The 17,064-nt window shown below is 38.9% G+C and overlaps 3 protein-coding genes across 5 annotated transcripts in view; 2 read left to right on the forward strand and 1 right to left on the reverse strand.

Moving 5' to 3' along the window:
- Positions 1 to 7,843, reverse strand: part of oxct1a (3-oxoacid CoA transferase 1a) — a 41,163-nt gene extending 33,320 nt beyond the window's left edge. Inside the window, exons 1-7 of the mRNA XM_017431309.3 lie at positions 7,576 to 7,843; positions 6,803 to 6,911; positions 6,141 to 6,231; positions 5,424 to 5,559; positions 4,806 to 4,955; positions 3,341 to 3,447; positions 2,430 to 2,490 (exon numbers count right to left, since the gene is read on the reverse strand). Coding sequence (XP_017286798.1) covers positions 2,430 to 2,490; positions 3,341 to 3,447; positions 4,806 to 4,955; positions 5,424 to 5,559; positions 6,141 to 6,231; positions 6,803 to 6,911; positions 7,576 to 7,680 — 759 coding nt within the window. The 5' untranslated portion in view covers positions 7,681 to 7,843. The remainder of the gene's footprint in view (positions 1 to 2,429; positions 2,491 to 3,340; positions 3,448 to 4,805; positions 4,956 to 5,423; positions 5,560 to 6,140; positions 6,232 to 6,802; positions 6,912 to 7,575) is intronic.
- Positions 7,844 to 8,318: 475 nt separating this feature from the next.
- Positions 8,319 to 11,680, forward strand: lg1h5orf51 (linkage group 1 C5orf51 homolog). Its single transcript, XM_017431310.3, has 6 exons — positions 8,319 to 8,467; positions 9,005 to 9,114; positions 9,856 to 10,002; positions 10,212 to 10,343; positions 10,485 to 10,599; positions 10,686 to 11,680. The coding sequence occupies exons 1-6, from the start codon at positions 8,374 to 8,376 to the stop codon at positions 10,919 to 10,921; spliced, it is 834 nt and encodes a 277-aa protein (XP_017286799.1). The 5' UTR covers positions 8,319 to 8,373; the 3' UTR covers positions 10,922 to 11,680.
- Positions 11,681 to 11,786: 106 nt separating this feature from the next.
- Positions 11,787 to 16,533, forward strand: fbxo4 (F-box protein 4). Of its 3 annotated transcripts, XM_037978877.1 has the most exons (8): positions 11,917 to 12,052; positions 13,079 to 13,334; positions 13,442 to 13,716; positions 13,795 to 14,015; positions 14,354 to 14,429; positions 14,552 to 14,724; positions 14,833 to 15,029; positions 15,129 to 16,533. In XM_037978877.1, exons 3-8 carry the CDS (start codon positions 13,463 to 13,465, stop codon positions 15,219 to 15,221), a joined length of 1,014 nt encoding a protein of 337 aa, XP_037834805.1. In that variant the 5' UTR covers positions 11,917 to 12,052; positions 13,079 to 13,334; positions 13,442 to 13,462; the 3' UTR covers positions 15,222 to 16,533. The 3 variants fall into 3 exon arrangements, with proteins under 3 accessions (XP_017286775.1, XP_017286773.1, XP_037834805.1); XM_017431286.3 differs by lacking the exon at positions 13,079 to 13,334 and having other exon boundaries at positions 11,787 to 12,052; positions 14,836 to 15,029; XM_017431284.3 differs by lacking the exon at positions 13,079 to 13,334 and having other exon boundaries at positions 11,788 to 12,052.
- The last annotated feature ends 531 nt before the right edge of the window (positions 16,534 to 17,064 follow it).

Raw genomic sequence — 17,064 nt, forward strand, 5'->3', positions numbered from 1 at the left:
GTGCAAAATCTTCAAAAGACAACTTTCAATGCTGCTGCCGTCTCTCCTTAATGCTGGCAAAAATTAAATTCAAACTAATTAAATCAATTTAGAGTTCAAAACAGTTCAACTGATCAAAACCAAAGTCTCCTAAAATAAGAATTTTGTTTTTGTGTCTTTTGAAGTGATTCAATGATTATAACAGCATTTCTTTAGGCTACACACATCTAGTATTCTGTTATAAATAAAGAACACATGTCGATGAAAGAAAAAGGGTTGTTTTTTATTCTGTAAGTCCTAGTATGTATTTCTCAGTCCTAAAGATTTTGCAGAGGCTGTTTGTAGTTGTAACTTTGCTCAGACTTTTAGTGGAGTGCATCAAACATCGTAAAAACCTGCGATTTTGTGGGATTTAAACCTCTTTCAAATTATGTCATCCGTTCTCCACTTTTCACCTTTTACTCCTGCTGTTTGGGGCTGTTTGGAAGCAGAAATGGCAGAAAAAAAAAAACAACCTGTAAAATCCACCTGGACATTGGGGAGGGGCTCAAAGCAAACTGGTTCTCTGATCCATTTCAGTCGTTTCTTTCCCTTTCTTCTAAAAAAACAGCTCGAGCAGAAGACTTTGAATCCATTAACATTTACGGGTAAACGTGTAAATATTAAGAGCTGTAATTTCCTTATATGTTAAACTGCTTTATGATTATCTTCATGATGCAAAGCATTACAGCACATATCACCCAGAGATGTTTCTTTGCACCAAACCTGCTTATTTTTCTCCTAGAGGAAAGAAAATAAAATCTATTTTAGTTTCATAACTGCACAGACTCCCACAATCTATTAAGCCATAAGTGACATGACTGGGACCACAGCAGCACTGTCATAAGAATGACACTAAATAGCTGAAATCAAGAAGTTGTTCCAATTAATAAGGAGACTTTGTGGTTGAACAACCAGAAAATTTGGTTTACAATGATAAGTCCAGAACAGCTCCACAGTGACACAATTTACTTTCCTCATTTGTTTTCAGACGTTTCTAATCAACAGCAGCCCAAATCTCAGGCTCGGCATGCATGAAATAATTGAAAATGTTCTTTGTGGAATTCAGGTTTATGAGACCTCAGCCTCCCAATTTATTTTCAGAAAGTGTTCCTTATTTTATGTTGTTGTTTTTTTTTCTTTTCACACGCGCGTTTTTTCTTCCTGCTGTTCTCTGAATCAAGCGGAGTCTATATGGGAGGTGTGAAGGTGTTTGTGTGTAAGAGCTGAACAGGAGACACACACACACAGAGGAAAAGGCTGATGACAATTCTTAACTGTCAAAACCTAGACAAGTGGAAACCCAGACAGACTGAAATCAGTTATATCATGGACAGCTCAGAGATGACACAACATTCTCTATTATTTACCACCGAGTAATAAAACGTCTGTTTTCTCTTAATACCCAAGGACTACAGCTTAAATTCAGTGGAATATTAATTATTTTAAGTTCCCAAAGAAACTCTCAAGCCACAAGCACTTAATCTAACAACCGTAAGAGTTCTGTCTTATGCCATATATGTATTTTTCTGTACCATCCTCAAGACTTAAATTAACTAAGAGGCAAAAAAAAAACTTTTTCAGTTTTCTTAATGAGCTTCCGATGCTTTGTTGCCCTGCAGTTTTAGTGTACTGAGGTGTTCAGATGAAGAATATTCATTCCCATAAATTACACCCACTTTCTTAAAAGGTTGCAAGTTTTTATATTTTGTGCAAATGATGCAGTGAGTAGATTCTCATATCTGAAAAACCAGTGTGGGCTGATTTAGTTTTTTTTTTTTTTTAAAGAATTATCTCACACGGAATGATAAGCCAGCAGTTATTGGGCTCAGATTGTGAAAGTGTGGTTCAGGGAGCTTGAGACATCATTTTGACCCATGGATCAGACGTCACAGAGGTCAGGGTTTAACCCCTTTAATAATCTTAGGGATGTTACAGAAAACATTTTAGGCAGAAGTCACCCTCAGGGGTTACTATGTATCAAGTCAAGGTCTACGTAAAAAAAAAATAATAAGCCAGTTGAGGTGGCTCGGGCATCTGGTGAGGATGCCTCCTGGACGCCTCCCTGGTGAGGTGTTCTGGGCACGTCCCACCGGGAGGAGGCCCAGAGGAAGACCCAGGACACGCTGGAGGGACTATGTTTCTCGGCTGGCCTGGGAACGCCTTGGGATTCCCCCGGAGGAGCTGGCCCAAGTGGCTGGGGAGAGGGAAGTCTGGGTCTCCCTGCTTAGGCTGCTGTCCCCGCGACCCGACCCCGGATAAGCGGAAGAGAATGGATGGATGGATGGATGGATAATAATAATAGATGTTTTTGAATGACACTTTTTATTTTATGATAGGATACTAATTTATAAAAAGCTGTGTTCCAAACAGAGATTAAATAATTACATTCTGTCAACATGTGTGCGTACCTCGACAATAGTGGTTTTGGCTGCTTTGCACATGGGCTGGTTGAAGTTTCTGGCTGTCTTCCTGTCACAGACAAAGACAAAAAAGATATAATATCAAAACAAACATAGTTTAAGAAGATATTTAAACAAACAAATCTCAGACAAGTAGTTCTTTGAATGTTTTGTTGTGACATACAGCATACAACGATCAGAATAAGTTGGTAGTTTACTGCAGAACACTGCTCCCTTGTGGAGAAAATATGTAACTGCACCATTGATACGCATATATAATCAGTCTCATGCATTGAATTAGTTAAATTATTTACAACAGATGGATACTTAACATAAAACATCCTAACTGACAGACATCTATAAACAGACAGAATTATTCATCTGGCTTATTTCCACTCTCTTGAATTGTGTTCCTTACATATGTATACGTTTAACTCGTCTCAATTTCTTTTTCTTAAACTTTAACCCAAATTTGATATATAGAACAAAATTACTATTTTACACTGTTTTTTAAGTATGTCTAGGTCATCTTCAATAAGTCATTAGCTTTTAAAGCCCAGAATGCATGACAATTGAATTGCCTCAGTTTTGTTTGTTCAGATTTAATTGTTTGTGGTGATCAGACCTGCTGAGGTCACCGCGGCATAAAGGGCTTTGCATTGACTGATTTACAAGAATCTTCTCTTTCCAACAGTCGCCAGCATGTACCCACTTATTTTTAGCACTTACATACACGGCAAGAATGACCTGAAGAAAAGGCTGACAGTCTGCCAGATGGCTGTTGGAATTCAGAAAATGGAGCTAAGCCAGGAAGGAGCTGAATCTGTTGCAGGGTTGTTGGGGTTTTTGTTTTTTTTTGCCTCATCACAACAAGGCAGAACCCCTTGACATTTTTGACTGTTCATCATTTATTCAATTACCTAAAAACAATGTTTCCGGCCTTGTCAGCTTTCCAAGCCTTGACCAGGGCAAAATCTCCAGTGATGGCTTTCTCCATGATGTAGTGCCTGCCGTTGAACTCCCGCACCTGCGCACGTCATTCCCAAAGGGGGGAGAAACGGGTTACATTTGTAAAAGACAAATAAAGAAAATTCAGGGATTTGAATGGAAACATGTATCAGACAATAGATGCACAAAATGTAAAAAGACTTGTTGCACTAATTGTAGAGTTAGAACAAGAAAATGTTTTTCATAGCTTTTCTGTTCAGGGTGGGTCTCAGATCAGGGCTTTAGGACGCAGCAGAGGTTAAATTTAAGTTAAAGTCACTCCTAACCAGGGGTGGAAATTAGCACCCGCCACCGGCTAAATGCGGGTAAATATTTGAAGTGGCGGGTGAATTTGATCAACACACACGCCACTGTGGCGGGTTGGCAATTTAAACAGAAAAGGTGTTATTTGTCCTCTTGACATATAGGGGGCAGCAATGTGCTCGAGTTGCTGCTGTTACTTCGAGTCCCACATTGCCCGTTCCCCCATCAGATACGGTTCCCCCTGCGTCTCCATAAATAATGACTTATCTATTAACAGAATTGTTTAGAGGGGCAAATATTTCTCATTAAAATAACAAAAAAAACGTAATTCTTTTCAAAATAAAATGTGCTAATAATATCATAATACAGAGGAATAAACACAGGTAAGGAGTTGTTGGTAAATTATTTTTGTCCTGTGTTTTAGAGGGGGNTAACTTTTGCAAAAAAAGAATAAATGTCTCCAAATTCACAGGACTTGTTGTCCATGATGAGAGGAATAAACACAGTTAAGGACTTTTTGGTAAATTATTTTTGTCCCATGTTTTAGAGGGGGAACCGATTATTTCAGACGGCTGAAATAATCGGTTCCCCCTGGTAACTTTTGCAAAAAAAGAACAAATGTCTCCAAACACGGTTAAAGACTTGTTGCTAAATTACCTGGTTGTTGTTGGACAATTAATGATCTAAATAACATTTGACCTGAATGTTATTTAGATAAAAGCGAAATACCACTTCAGGCGGAGAAAACTCGCATAAAAATATTACAACAGTTCACTCCTCCTGTTTCACTCCTGTTTTCGTGCATTTTTTTCTATTAAGGGTTCTCAACAACATAAGCTTTTCTCATAGGTTTTTGTGTTACTTAAAGTCTTGAGTTATAAACACAAATGTTGTTACTGTGAGCTGTGGCCATTGTGAGAGTACAAGGTAACTGGATTTTATTGTTAGAGTAGATAACACCAGGTTACACCAAAGCCCTTTGTTCTGATATAAAGGTGAGGATACAGAAACTTTTCTAAACCAGATTCTAGTTCAGCCACACCTCCCGACTCTCTGTACACAAAAAATGGCCCCTGCATTGCTACGTTGTTTACTAGGTTAAAGGTGCCGCAGCAGGGGTGACAGCGCTCTCACCTCTCTCTTTTCACTCGCAATGGCAATGCTGCCATCTTTGTTGTACTTAATAGGAGAGCCTCCCTCCTGGATCAGAGTGCCATAGCCAGTGGGTGTGAAAAAGGCCGGAACTCCAGCACCTCCGGCTCTGATCCTCTCCGCAAGAGTACCCTGTGGAAAAGAAGTGACGGATTTTAAACCAAGTGAAGAAGATTCATTTTCACCAGGGGAGCTGGATGCTAAAACCTTGAACTGAACCTGCAATGCACACATCTACAGCCCTGAGTCCCACTCTGCCTCCAATCCTCATCAAATCCACTTTCGTAGAGATGTTGAATGGACCAGAAGCTGACTGAGAATCAAGCAACGTGCAGAGCCATAGTGTATGAAAGTAAAGCCATACATTCAGGAGAATTATGGGACAACTGTGGAAGAGAAACCCAACATGTGCTTCATCACTGAACCCATCAATGTCTCTGTAAGTTTATGACTGACTATATACAAAAATTAGATTTATGATTTGATTGTTTGACTCTAAGAATGAATTTGGGTTGTAAACGTGAATATTCATGGGCTGGTTCCATTAATTATTTAACTAATGATGCACAAATTATGTGGTGTGTGTGTGTTATAACCAACCTGTGGCGTTAGTTCCACCTCCAGCTCCCCTGACAAATACTGCCTCTCAAACTCTGCATTTTCTCCAACATATGAGGAAATCATCCTCTTGATCTGCTTCGTCTGGAGCAACAGGCCCAGGCCGAAGTTGTCCACTCTGATGAAAACACACAACAAACATTATTAAACCTTATGGGTTCAATTAAGTCACTGTGTTGAATAAATGACAAGTCGACAAAAAGGTTTAACGTTGGGGAAGCAGGGGCCGCATTGTAGTTCTTGTTCAAAATGTTTTGGAATGTAATTTGAGCGTTTGTACGCTTCGATTATTTGCTATGTTTTCGCTTCGGAACGCAGCCGAGTCCCTTTAGGTACCAAGTATGCACTCTGGAAGTATCAGGGTACGTACTGATTATCACAAGTCGCGAAGCAAAAACTATCTTCAACATGCTCAAAATATGATTAATGGAATTGAATAAGAAGCTGTCAGCTTTTAATCTGCAACTTCACAAAGAAAACAGAAGATTTTTTTTTATTTTCTACAAGCCTTAGTCCTGATGTTCATGTTTATTCATGAGTACGCACTTTAGTTAGAGCACGTGACTTCCCCTGGAGCAAATGACCTCATGGAACTGTTTAAATTATACATTTCTCTTTTTGCCCAACACAACATTTATGTCACTGTAAATCAAACTCCCATGAAAAAACAAATGCTTCTGTTCATTCATTCACACTTACCCTGCATTGTTACTGATTGCAGTGAGACCTTTGACTCCAGTTTTTAATAAATTGTTGATCAGATTTTCTGGGATACCACATAACCCAAAACCTGCATTGGAATATAAAGAATAAATAATGACGCAAAACAACACACACAAAAAAAAATATATATATATATATATATATATATATATATATATATATATATATATGCAGCAAGCAACAAATCATTGTGCTGACTTCAGGTTGAACTTTAACTTATTTGATTAAGGACATGGCAGATTTGTAGTGTAAATACACATATAGCTCGTCTAAAAACCCAAAGTCCAGTGAACTTGGATCAAAACATTATACATTCTGCTCCCGTGGATGCAGTGTCAAGCTTTCTAATTTGACGCTCAGTCTGTTTTCTGTACGGGTGTTTGTCCTTTCAGACAGGAGTGTGACACAGTGGAAAATGTTTAACAATGTCACTCTGAACCCTGACTATAAATAAGAGGTGTGGAGTTTGTGCGCGTTCCGTGTTCGGATGTTAATGGACCAGCACGATGAATGCCATTCTTCTGTGACGAAGTATCAGTTTTTAATCTGACCAGTGACTGCGTTTCACCTGCGCCGATCTGTACATATAGCCATCACACAAACTGTGGCGCCTCTTTGTTGAACTGATTCATTTTTACCTCCAACCAGAATGGTGGCTCCGTTGGGGATGTCTTTTACTGCCTCGGCGGGATCTGAGTAGAACTTTGAGCTTCTGAGGCTGGAGGTGGAAAAGTAACAGCCACAGGTCTGCAAAAAGGTAGAGCAGGTAATGAGGAAGGTGAATTGATCTCTAAACATAAATAAACTGGAACAAAATAAAGGCTGCACTTCAAACAGGCGCTTCCAGATGAACAGACTGAGGTTTAAAACTTTAAAAGCCTAAGGCAATGAGCAGGTTGTAAATATGTTTATTAAGCCAGTTTAGTCTGTGCAGGGGAGTGGAAGAATAAAATAACTACTGAATTAAATCATGTTTGCAGCCAAAAGTGCCACACAGCTGAGCTGAAGGCTCAAATCTATAATTAATAATAAAACATTCATAAAATTATACCTGTGAAGGTCGAATTCAGGCAAGGCATTTGTTGTGTTTTCTCACTATTTGCACGACAAACAGTGACTCAGCTGCTGGAAACTACTAGGGATCTTAGGCATGACATGATAATGGGTTAAATCAATCACAATAAGCCTCAGAATGTCTCGATGCATATTTAAGTCCAATAAAAGTTGTCTGGTTTGTGCTGTTTGAGAACACAACACGTGGACGAAATCATAATCAACACGTAAACAATGTGTAAAACACAACTTCCTAAGCATGTCCTTCCTGACAACATATATTGTTCTTGCCCAGCCATTTCAGACACGCATTTTCTTTTCTCCTGCGAGGCAATAACTTGACTGTTCGAATACAGACCTTGCTTAACTGCTGGCTAGCGAAGTTTAATTTGGTTCTGCGAAGACCTGCGAGGTTTTCGAAGAGTGCTTTCTCTGCTCTGCAAAAAGCTTTGAGGGCCGCCATGTTTTGGAGCTACACGCAGGGTGAAATAAGGCGAGGGGCAATGTGAAATTTCCAAGGCAGCTGATATCAAATGGAAAGGTCATAAAACGTGGACAGTAGCCCAACTAGCTCACGACATTGGTCGGCGTCTAACTGCTGGAGGTTTACAAAGGCATGAGTGTCTAATTTGCATTTAACCCTGTCACTGCCACTACGCTATTTACTGGGCGGCAAGCTGGCTAGTGTAACGTCAATGCAATTTGAAAGCATACGCTGATAGAGCTAATGTGACAAATTAGGTTAAAAATACTTTTAATAAATTTAATTATACGTGTTTACGATTTATTTTTGGTCCAGTGCTATGCACGGACATACCATTGTTACTGGGTCCGCCCCATTTATAAACAGACTGTAACTGTCCATTCACCCGCAACGCCGGATGCTACAAACCTCTAACATAAAAATCGAACTAGCCCTGAAATAATAAATAAAGCCAGTGGGTCTGCTGAGTAGTATAAAATGTTGTAAATCAGCCACGGTTCTTTTGTCAACCGCCTGTACACATTTATCCTCCATTCAGAGGAAATTACCCACGCCGCCTGTCTTCACTTTCACCCCGGTCATACGCTGGCAAACCAGAAAAGGAGCGCAACCCACTGACGTTCTATGAACACGTGACTAATCCTTCGCTCACGTGACAAATACTTTTTAGTCATGGCAGACGACTACAGGCGACAAGGATTTGAGTTGGAAAGACGAATATTTGAGCTAGACATCAAGTGCTCAAGCCTGAAAGCTGAAAAGCAAGGTACGCATGAAAAGAAGACGCTCTTTAGCGCGACGCTCTTGTTAATTCTCGTACGCAGCATAAATTATCTTTGTCCTGCCAGCCAACCAGCAAACTAGCTAACTCAACACAGGCGTTAGCTTGCAGCCATAGCAACAGCTGTTGTCCGGCAAAACCGTGTATTTTGACAAATCGCAACCACAGCGAATGTTAGCTATATGTATTTTAGGCACGTCGTAACAGAATTTAGTCAGTAATTCGTGATCGGATTTGAAAAATGTCGGTTTTCGAGTTAACGGCTAACGCTGTCAACTGAAATACCTTAGACAAACTGATGTAAATAATATTCACTTCTTCTGCTGATATTAGTTTTAAGGTTTTATTACTCTTTAATGTAAAAACGCTGACAATTTTAGTTGATTTTTTTTACCACGCCTGTCACCATATGGTGAACGGATAAGTGAGTCAGTACGCTTGTGATAAATTATATATATAAAATATTTAAGCTCCGGCCTTCAAAATTTGCACCCTGAATGATGTACTGTCGTTTCTCCATAGATGATGACTACTTACAGAATGCCTCTGCAATATTAGACAAGTTGAAAACTTTTTACAGACAAGGAGAAGAGAGCAGCAACCTTTCCAAGCTGCTTCAGGATTACACACAGGTATTTGATGACATGACGCCTCATTAAATGCATAACTACCTAACAATTTGGTTATAAGCATTTACGTGATTAACAAATTGTTAAAACTGCAAATGGTGAAAGCTTGATACACGTCTGAGAAAGAATGATTTATGACTAACAAAAAGAGCTGTATTTATATGACACATTAGGATAAAAGTAGGGTTTGATGTCATACACATAAACACATATTTCACTCTTCTAAATAACAAAACTTAAACCTCCCAAAAATCTATGAATTAGCTTGTTTTCTTGCAACTAAATGGTGCCATCATATGATAATAGGATATGAGCAGACAACATGTTGGGTGGTGTGTGGTCCAGGTAAGGACGGTGCAATCTAACCCAAATTGGGATTAAATGTTTGGAACATGTCTGTCTATTCATTTAGTCAGTAGTTGGAGGATCTTGTAAGCTTACTGAGGTGTTTACTGCATTCACAATGCATTGTTGCTATCAAATCAAGGAGGTGGAACAAAACACACACCGGGCTGGGAGTCTGGGAAAAATGATTTAATTTTAACTTAATTATTTTAGGACAAACCAAGAAGGTGGAACTTTGACCATGTCCATGTTCATTTAACACCACATGCCAGGTTTTTCTTTCTACAACTTCCTAGCAGCTAGTACATCTGTAAGATCCCTGATGTTTTGAATTTGACGTGTTTCAACGGTTAGCTAAATGTTGCACGTGCGTCCGTATTTGTCTTTTTTGTGATCTAGGTGATTCTTGACATCACTTTTTATGAGGAGAACAAACTGGTCGACCAGGAGTTCCCTGAGGACTGCTCACCGTTTAAAATTCAGCAGCTGCTGCAAGACCTAACTGAGCCAGAAGTTTTGGTGGCAAGACTTACACCGGGACAAGAGGTGGGCTTATAGTTTATAAGTAACTGTTTAGGGAGGAAACATTTAGCAGTGCAAGACGATTTTTATATTCTACTTTGAGTAATTCTTATAAGAATCTTTTCATCCTTTTTAAATTTCTTCATACTGAACAGCTTGATATGCAGTTTAATAACATTATTGTATCACCAGGCAACAGCACAATTAATATCTTTTTATAAATATCTATATAGGTGCAGTCTGTGTTGGGCACGGAGCTGTTAGAATGCCTCTACTGGAGACGTGGAGCTCTGCTGTATATGTACTGTCACACTCTTCATCAACGGAAACAGTGGATCAAGAAAAACAAGGACACATTCCTTAAGGTACCACACTGCAGTGGTCTAGATGCACTCATTCGTTTTTGCTTTACTGATGATGTTGATGTGAATTTATATTTGTTAAAGATGTTTTAGGTTTTTCCTAGACATTTACTGATACACATACTAATGCACATTTTGACCCAGTGTATTCAGGAAGGCATTCGCTATCTGATGCGGATGCTGCAAGTGAGAAACTCTGTGAAGCTCAGTGATGGGGTGGTGCTCCACGACAGCGCCACAGCAAGCATGTTATCTGAAGGCAAGTGTGCCATCTTTGACTCAGACGAAAACCGAATCAAAGTGCCTTTTTTATTTCGCCCTGCTCATCCACCTGCTTCCCAACAGGCATCTTCTCAGACACCCACCTGCTAACGATGATGTACATTGGGGAAATGTGTTTCTGGGCAGTCAAGTACGAAGATTGCAACGCCGAAACCGCAGACCCCAAAGAAGACTGCCTCCAGTTTCGGGACATTGGTACTCAGATCCTGAACAAATACGTTTGTGCTTGTGAGGGCCCTCTGCAAGGCCAGGGCTGGAGCACAGAAAACGCCAAGGAAATCCTAAGTATTTTACAATAAATAAATTGTCCCTCTGTTAAAGATGCCCTCAGACACAGATCTAAGTTCAGTATTCAGACTTGTCAATTCCCAGTACGAATGGATCCCTTCATAAGGGATGCAATGTGAAGGTTGCGGAGAGGTTCAGGCAGCAAGTGGACGTGAAGGAGTTGTTTTGAGGCGAGTGTCTATAGGCTACATAATCTTATGCCAAAAGGTCCCCAGACAAAGCAGATGAATGAGAGGAAATAAAACTAGGTGTTAAATAAAGGCTAAAAGAAAAGCTGCTCAGTAATCGTTTATCCTATTCTGCTGATAAAGCAGTTATCATTCTGATTCCAGACTGTTGCCTGGGGCACTTGTTTTGCTCTAAGAATGTGTTATAATAACATTAATATTATTAAAAGGATATTATTTTTAAGAAAATGACCATCTTTAATTTTTATGATTATTAGAAGTTTAAAGTTAATCCAGCCGGATGTCAGACATTGCACAGTAATGTTTTATTTATTGTTTTGATGCCATATTTACATTTTTAAGATATAACAGGGTGACATGTGTTTACAGTCTAAACAGAAAAGGTAAAAGAAAAAAGTGTTTAAAAACTGATGACTGGTTTTAAATGTTTTAAAAGTTTAAGTTTTCCTTATACTCCACTTGAATAACATAATTAGTGTAACAATTGAGAAACGTTGTTGTTTTTTTGGGGGAAAAAAATAAAATGTTTTCTGTTTTTTATGTCCTTGTTGACAATAAACACATGCATTGTTTCAAGTAAAATAGTCTCACCTTTTTTTCTGTATTTTTAAAAAGCTGCGTTTTAATGGAAGGCTGACTCATTTTTGTTGCTCAACTACATTACCCACAATCCCTCCAAACTTCCACTGATGAGGAAGTCACGGAAGATCAGGAAACGTCAAGTTTGTTGTTTCTCTCACGGTTTCTCGGAGTGCTGCGAGTTGTTTTCTCGTTGGATTGTATTTTATTTTCGGAGGCATGTCTGAGACGATCCAGCAGCTGGAGTCTGTGGTGATCCGCAGCTTCAGACGCTTCAGGGATCGATATTTTCCAGAGAAAGTTGCCAGAAGTGATTTGATGCCTGTTGACGCAGGAGGAGATGAACCACAGCCGGGATATTTGGACACTTTACCGGTAAGTGAAGTACAAATCAGCCTTGGTTGTTGAAGGAAGTTGGTTCTTATTTTGCTCTCTGCACGATATAAATGTTTTTGGAAAGAGTCACTCTTCCATTAAATGTACAATGTACTGCTTCAGGTGTGATGTGTGCTTTTATGCTCATTTTTATCAATGGAAAGTTAGATCAGTAGTAATATGTCACTAAGTAATTTACAGTGGTATTTATTTTATGTATGACTGAAACAAGATGTATAATTTTATTATTAAAAGTTGTTTATCATTGATATTAAAAATAGTAATCAGGTGCTGCACCTCACAATCTGTATCCCTCTTTAACTTTTTAATAAAAAGAGCAAACATCTTGAAAATCACGGGAATAATCAGCCACAATGAGGAGTTTTTGTTACCTAAAACACCATAATGTCATTTATTCTCTGTTCATTTTACAGAGAGGGGGAGACTCAGACTGCCAGCATCTGTGGCCCCTCCAAAATAAAAGTTGTGACAAATGATATTCATTAAAACTCTGGCTGTGGAAAACAATCTGACCCGTTGTTAAGAACACTGTAAGAAAAATCTGTGTATTTTTGTTGGTTGTCGTCTAATTTTTTTCTTTACAACGGGCCAAATGTTTCATTGTGATTATTAATCCACACCATCGTAAGTCATCTTACAGATTTTACATTTTCCTGTTGAAATAATCAGAGAACTCCTGGAAAAAGACATGTTTCCGAAATCCTGATCTTCTTCACATATGGCAGTCACCCATACAAAAGTCTCTGAGAGGAAAAAAAAGTCAGTTTTTTTATTAGGTTTTAAAAAATAACAACAACAAAAAAAAACATCCAACTTTTCTGGAATTTAATCTTGCAGCTGACTTTCACTGTTAACCCGGGCTTTTTAAAATCTTACCATTTATAACACTTTGAAGTAAATTTTGTGGTTTTCGTCCAATGTTTAAAAAATGTGAAACCGTACAACTTGCAGGCCCATCACCTACGTCTCTGCTGTGCTTCAGCTTTGTTGTTCTTCTCTGCGCAGGATGTTGGTATTTGGGTAACCATGGCAACTGCTGTCCTAGCAGTGATTGACGCAAGTTAGGGATTTCTCCTGGCTCTGACTACTCGGCATCGGTCGTTTTACTCCTGCAGATCTCCTCAGGAAGCATTCCGGCGCGTCAGCAGATTGTCACTGTTTTAATGAAAATGACAATTCTTCAGAAAAAGCAGAAGTTCGTAACCTGAGTTGTAACGTTTAGAGCCAGTTGTTCAGATGAAGAACAATTAAAGTCTTACACGTGAGGAACAATATTAATAAAATGTCACATCCACGTTTTCAGTTCAGGCTCTACATCTGTTATAAACTACAATAACGAAGCTAACATACATATTCGTCTTCTTGTAGGTGGACGTCCAGTTCCTGATCATGACCTTTCTCTCTCCGGTGGACATCTGCAAACTGGGAGCCACCAGTCAGTACTGGAGAGCCATGGTGAGAGACCCATTAATGTGGAGGTACTTCCTGTTGCGGGACATGCCACATTGGTCCTCCATTGATTATCTGAGCATGCCCAACCTGGAGCTGCTGGATGCTCCGCTGGTCAGTGAAGACAAGAGCTTGGATGATCGAGAAGAAGGGGAAGAAAAACACAAGGAACTGAAGTTTGACTACATGTCAGAGTGAGCATTTGTATTCCTTTAGGTCAGTCAGTAACAGCTTACGACGGAGGTTTCTGAATCCCCATTTTGCATCTGCAGGTACCTGAAAGGTTGCCCGTCCTGCCGACAGCAGTGGTTACCTTCCCGGCCAGCATATCAGCTTGTGACCTCGTTTCTTCAGTATCTGGTCCCCTCATCTGAGCCTCGCTACGCCATGTTTGGTCCTGGGATGGAGCAGTTAGATGTCTCTTTAGTCACCAGGCTCATGCATGCCCCTGACCTGCTGCCTGTGTCCGGCACGCCAAACAGACAGATAAATGGTGGGCTGACACCGATTTTCTTTTTTTAGTTTTTAGGTTTTTTTTTTTCACATTATGAGTATCATAACAAAATTAAAACTCTTTACAACTCAGCTGCAAAGTCTCACACATTGGCAGTGGGATTTGGTGTGCAAACCTGAAAATAGGATAGGTTTAATACTGGATCACATCATGACAAAGTGAAGAATTTATTAAAACAAAAAAATAATTTGACTTGTAGTAGTAGTAATTCACCACTTGGTGGGAGTATTGGCCCAGCTTGCTAGTTACTGGCAACCAAGATACTCAAAAATGAATTAAATCAGTTCAAGACACCTTTAATTTCTTGTTTTCCCTAGGCATTGGCTCAGGGATCAGCTACATGTTCAACAACCAACACAAATTTAACATCCTAACTCTGTATTCAACAAACAGGTAAGAATTGTATTGACAACGTCGCTACATGAGTTGCAATTCCTTATAACGTTTTACTTTTTTTTTGCATGTCAGTATGAGAACTGCTTAAGCTATTAAACCTTGTGAGTTTGTGTCCGTAGGGCAGAGAGAGAAAGAGCCAGGCTGGAGCAGCAGAGCATCAGTAATAAGCTGTTTGTCGTGGAAGGAACCGATGATTCAGGCTGTCCCCTATACAGCCCCGCTCCTCAGGTGCAGCAGGTGTGCCAAGTGGTGGATGGCTTCATTTATGTAGCTAATGCAGAGCCTGGTAAAGGTGAGAGAAACAGGTCTTTGTTTTTTATTACAGCTCCAGTTTTGGGGGGGTTGGCTTCTTTTTAACATTGTAGATGTTCATTATTTTTTATGGAAGCTGTTTGTTTAGCAGGTGACGGGAAGTCTGAGGTGGCCCAGATTAGAGCTGTGCTGAACTGCGTTGAGGATTCCATGTCCAAGCCTCTGCTGGTGCTCTCCTGCATCTCCAGAGAGCAAGTAGAAGAAACTAGTGCATCCAGATGTCGAACTCCATGTGTTTATATGGCGCAGAGGCTTGGCCTCCCCCAGCTGTCTAATCGCTGGATGGTAATTGTTTATTCTTTAACCAGCTGAGAGTCTTCTGCATCTATTCGCTGTCAGGTTGTGGTTCATTCTCAACCTGTGTTTCTTTTTGTTCGTAATCAGGTGCAGGATACAGTGGCGGAATCGCTGTCAGGCCTTCTGGATGGGATTGCCTGGCTGCTCAGATGTTCTGGAGTCAAACTTTATGGACGATAGCTCCCTAAATTCTGCTGCAATCAAAATAGTTTACCCATATTCCTCATGGCTGTCATCCTGACACCAATTCACACTATATTATGAGCCACAGTATGTATGCACTACAGTTTAATCTCATACCTGACGCTGTCTTTGCACTAGAGCACTACTAATAAAGTTTAATAAAAGCAACATAATAATACAGATTATTCCTGGCATTATTTACATCAACATGCAAATGAAGGTTGGTCTGAAGATATTTTTTAAACATGCAGTTTTACTTTCTACAGAACATCAAGGCAAAAAGTGCTTAAGGTTGTTCTGATTTTTTTGCATAAAGGCACACAAAAGGCAGGAACACATGCAGAACTAGCAAAACAACGATTTGTGAAATCTTTTATCTGTTCCAGTTTATTTCTGCTCTACTTAAAAGTGTTTTTACATTGAAACACTAACCACTAACTAGTCAGATGATCAAAGTATTTGGAATTAGGCGGAGATTACAATTGTTACAAGCATTTTTTAATTATTATTTAAAAGTGTTTTAACAAAGTAGTAATTTCACTACAGTTAAAATGGTTGTTTGTTTGCAGTTACTGTTAGATTTTTGACCTCTGACCTCCAGATTTGACTGTAAGGTCAGGAGTGTGTGCCAGTGCGAAAAAAGGTTTGTTTATGGAAATTTTGGGAGAAAAAAATCTGATCTTTGGATCAAATATTTGCACACATCTAATTCAATCAGAAAACTGAACGGATTAATTAAATTATATGTGCATATATGTTTATGCAGTGAAGAAATGTTGACGTTTGTTGAGCACTAAAGACTTTGTTTAGGTTGTTTTTGTCAAAGGTACTAACTTTTTCTTCTAAATCTCAAAGTATTTCTCTTTGTTTTGTTTGTTTTTGTTTTAATTTTTATTTACTTTCAGCGTTGTCGTTGATATCAGGGCTGTAATGTAGAGTTTATTACACTTTTGTCAGTTGGCATGACATGAGAACTTTGATTTATTTTGGTCACCAGGAGATGTTAGTGTTATTTATGTCATTTAGTATATGGAAACAGTAATTACAATTACTTCATAACTTCATCTTGTTGTGTTGTTGATGATGTTTTTATGTTTAAGAATTTGAGCATTATTTTCTTAAATGCCAAATATTAAAATCTTTAGGAACAAAATGCAGCTTATTTTTATTGTTAGTCTCATATTAATGTTGCATAAAACACAACTTGATACGCATACAAACATACATATATTTTTATGTATGTATAGGGACGTCTATGAACCCTGTTTACCATTCATATTGTATAAAAATAAAAATACCTGTCATGTCTTTTTGTTTTACTTGCAGTATTTTTCTTAGAAAAAAAAAAAATTCCAAAATGATTGCAGCATTTAAAGTTGCCACGGCTCTCCCTTACCGTGTTTAAATTTTGAGTTTTTCCGTTAAAAATGACCACTTGTTTCATTTTCAGGGCACCTAATGGTGGTGTTCAGGCGCTTTAATGGTAACAATAGGATCATTTCTACAGCATGTAAGGTATGACAAGATAATACGCTTCACTAATGCTCTTTTATCCTCGTCCCCTAGGAAACCACAAAATCATCTGCAAATGTACGTCCCTCTTCCAAACAGCCCTTCCATCAAAAAGGTTCTTTAGTCTCGGTAGTCATTTTCCTACACATACAGTTTTAGAATAAGACCATGATTGGTGTCATTTGGGTGCATTAAGCTAAGCTGAACAGTGGTGAAGCGGAGATTGCTTTTTTTAATTTTAATTTTTTTTTTCTCAGGTAATCTTTATTTATAGGAAAATGATGGAAAAGTAAACTGTTGAGTGTTTGCATCTGGATGTGATTTGTGT

The sequence above is a fragment of the Kryptolebias marmoratus genome, linkage group LG1 (assembly GCF_001649575.2).
Source record: "Kryptolebias marmoratus isolate JLee-2015 linkage group LG1, ASM164957v2, whole genome shotgun sequence".
In the NCBI taxonomy this organism is placed as follows: Eukaryota; Metazoa; Chordata; class Actinopteri; order Cyprinodontiformes; family Rivulidae; genus Kryptolebias; species Kryptolebias marmoratus.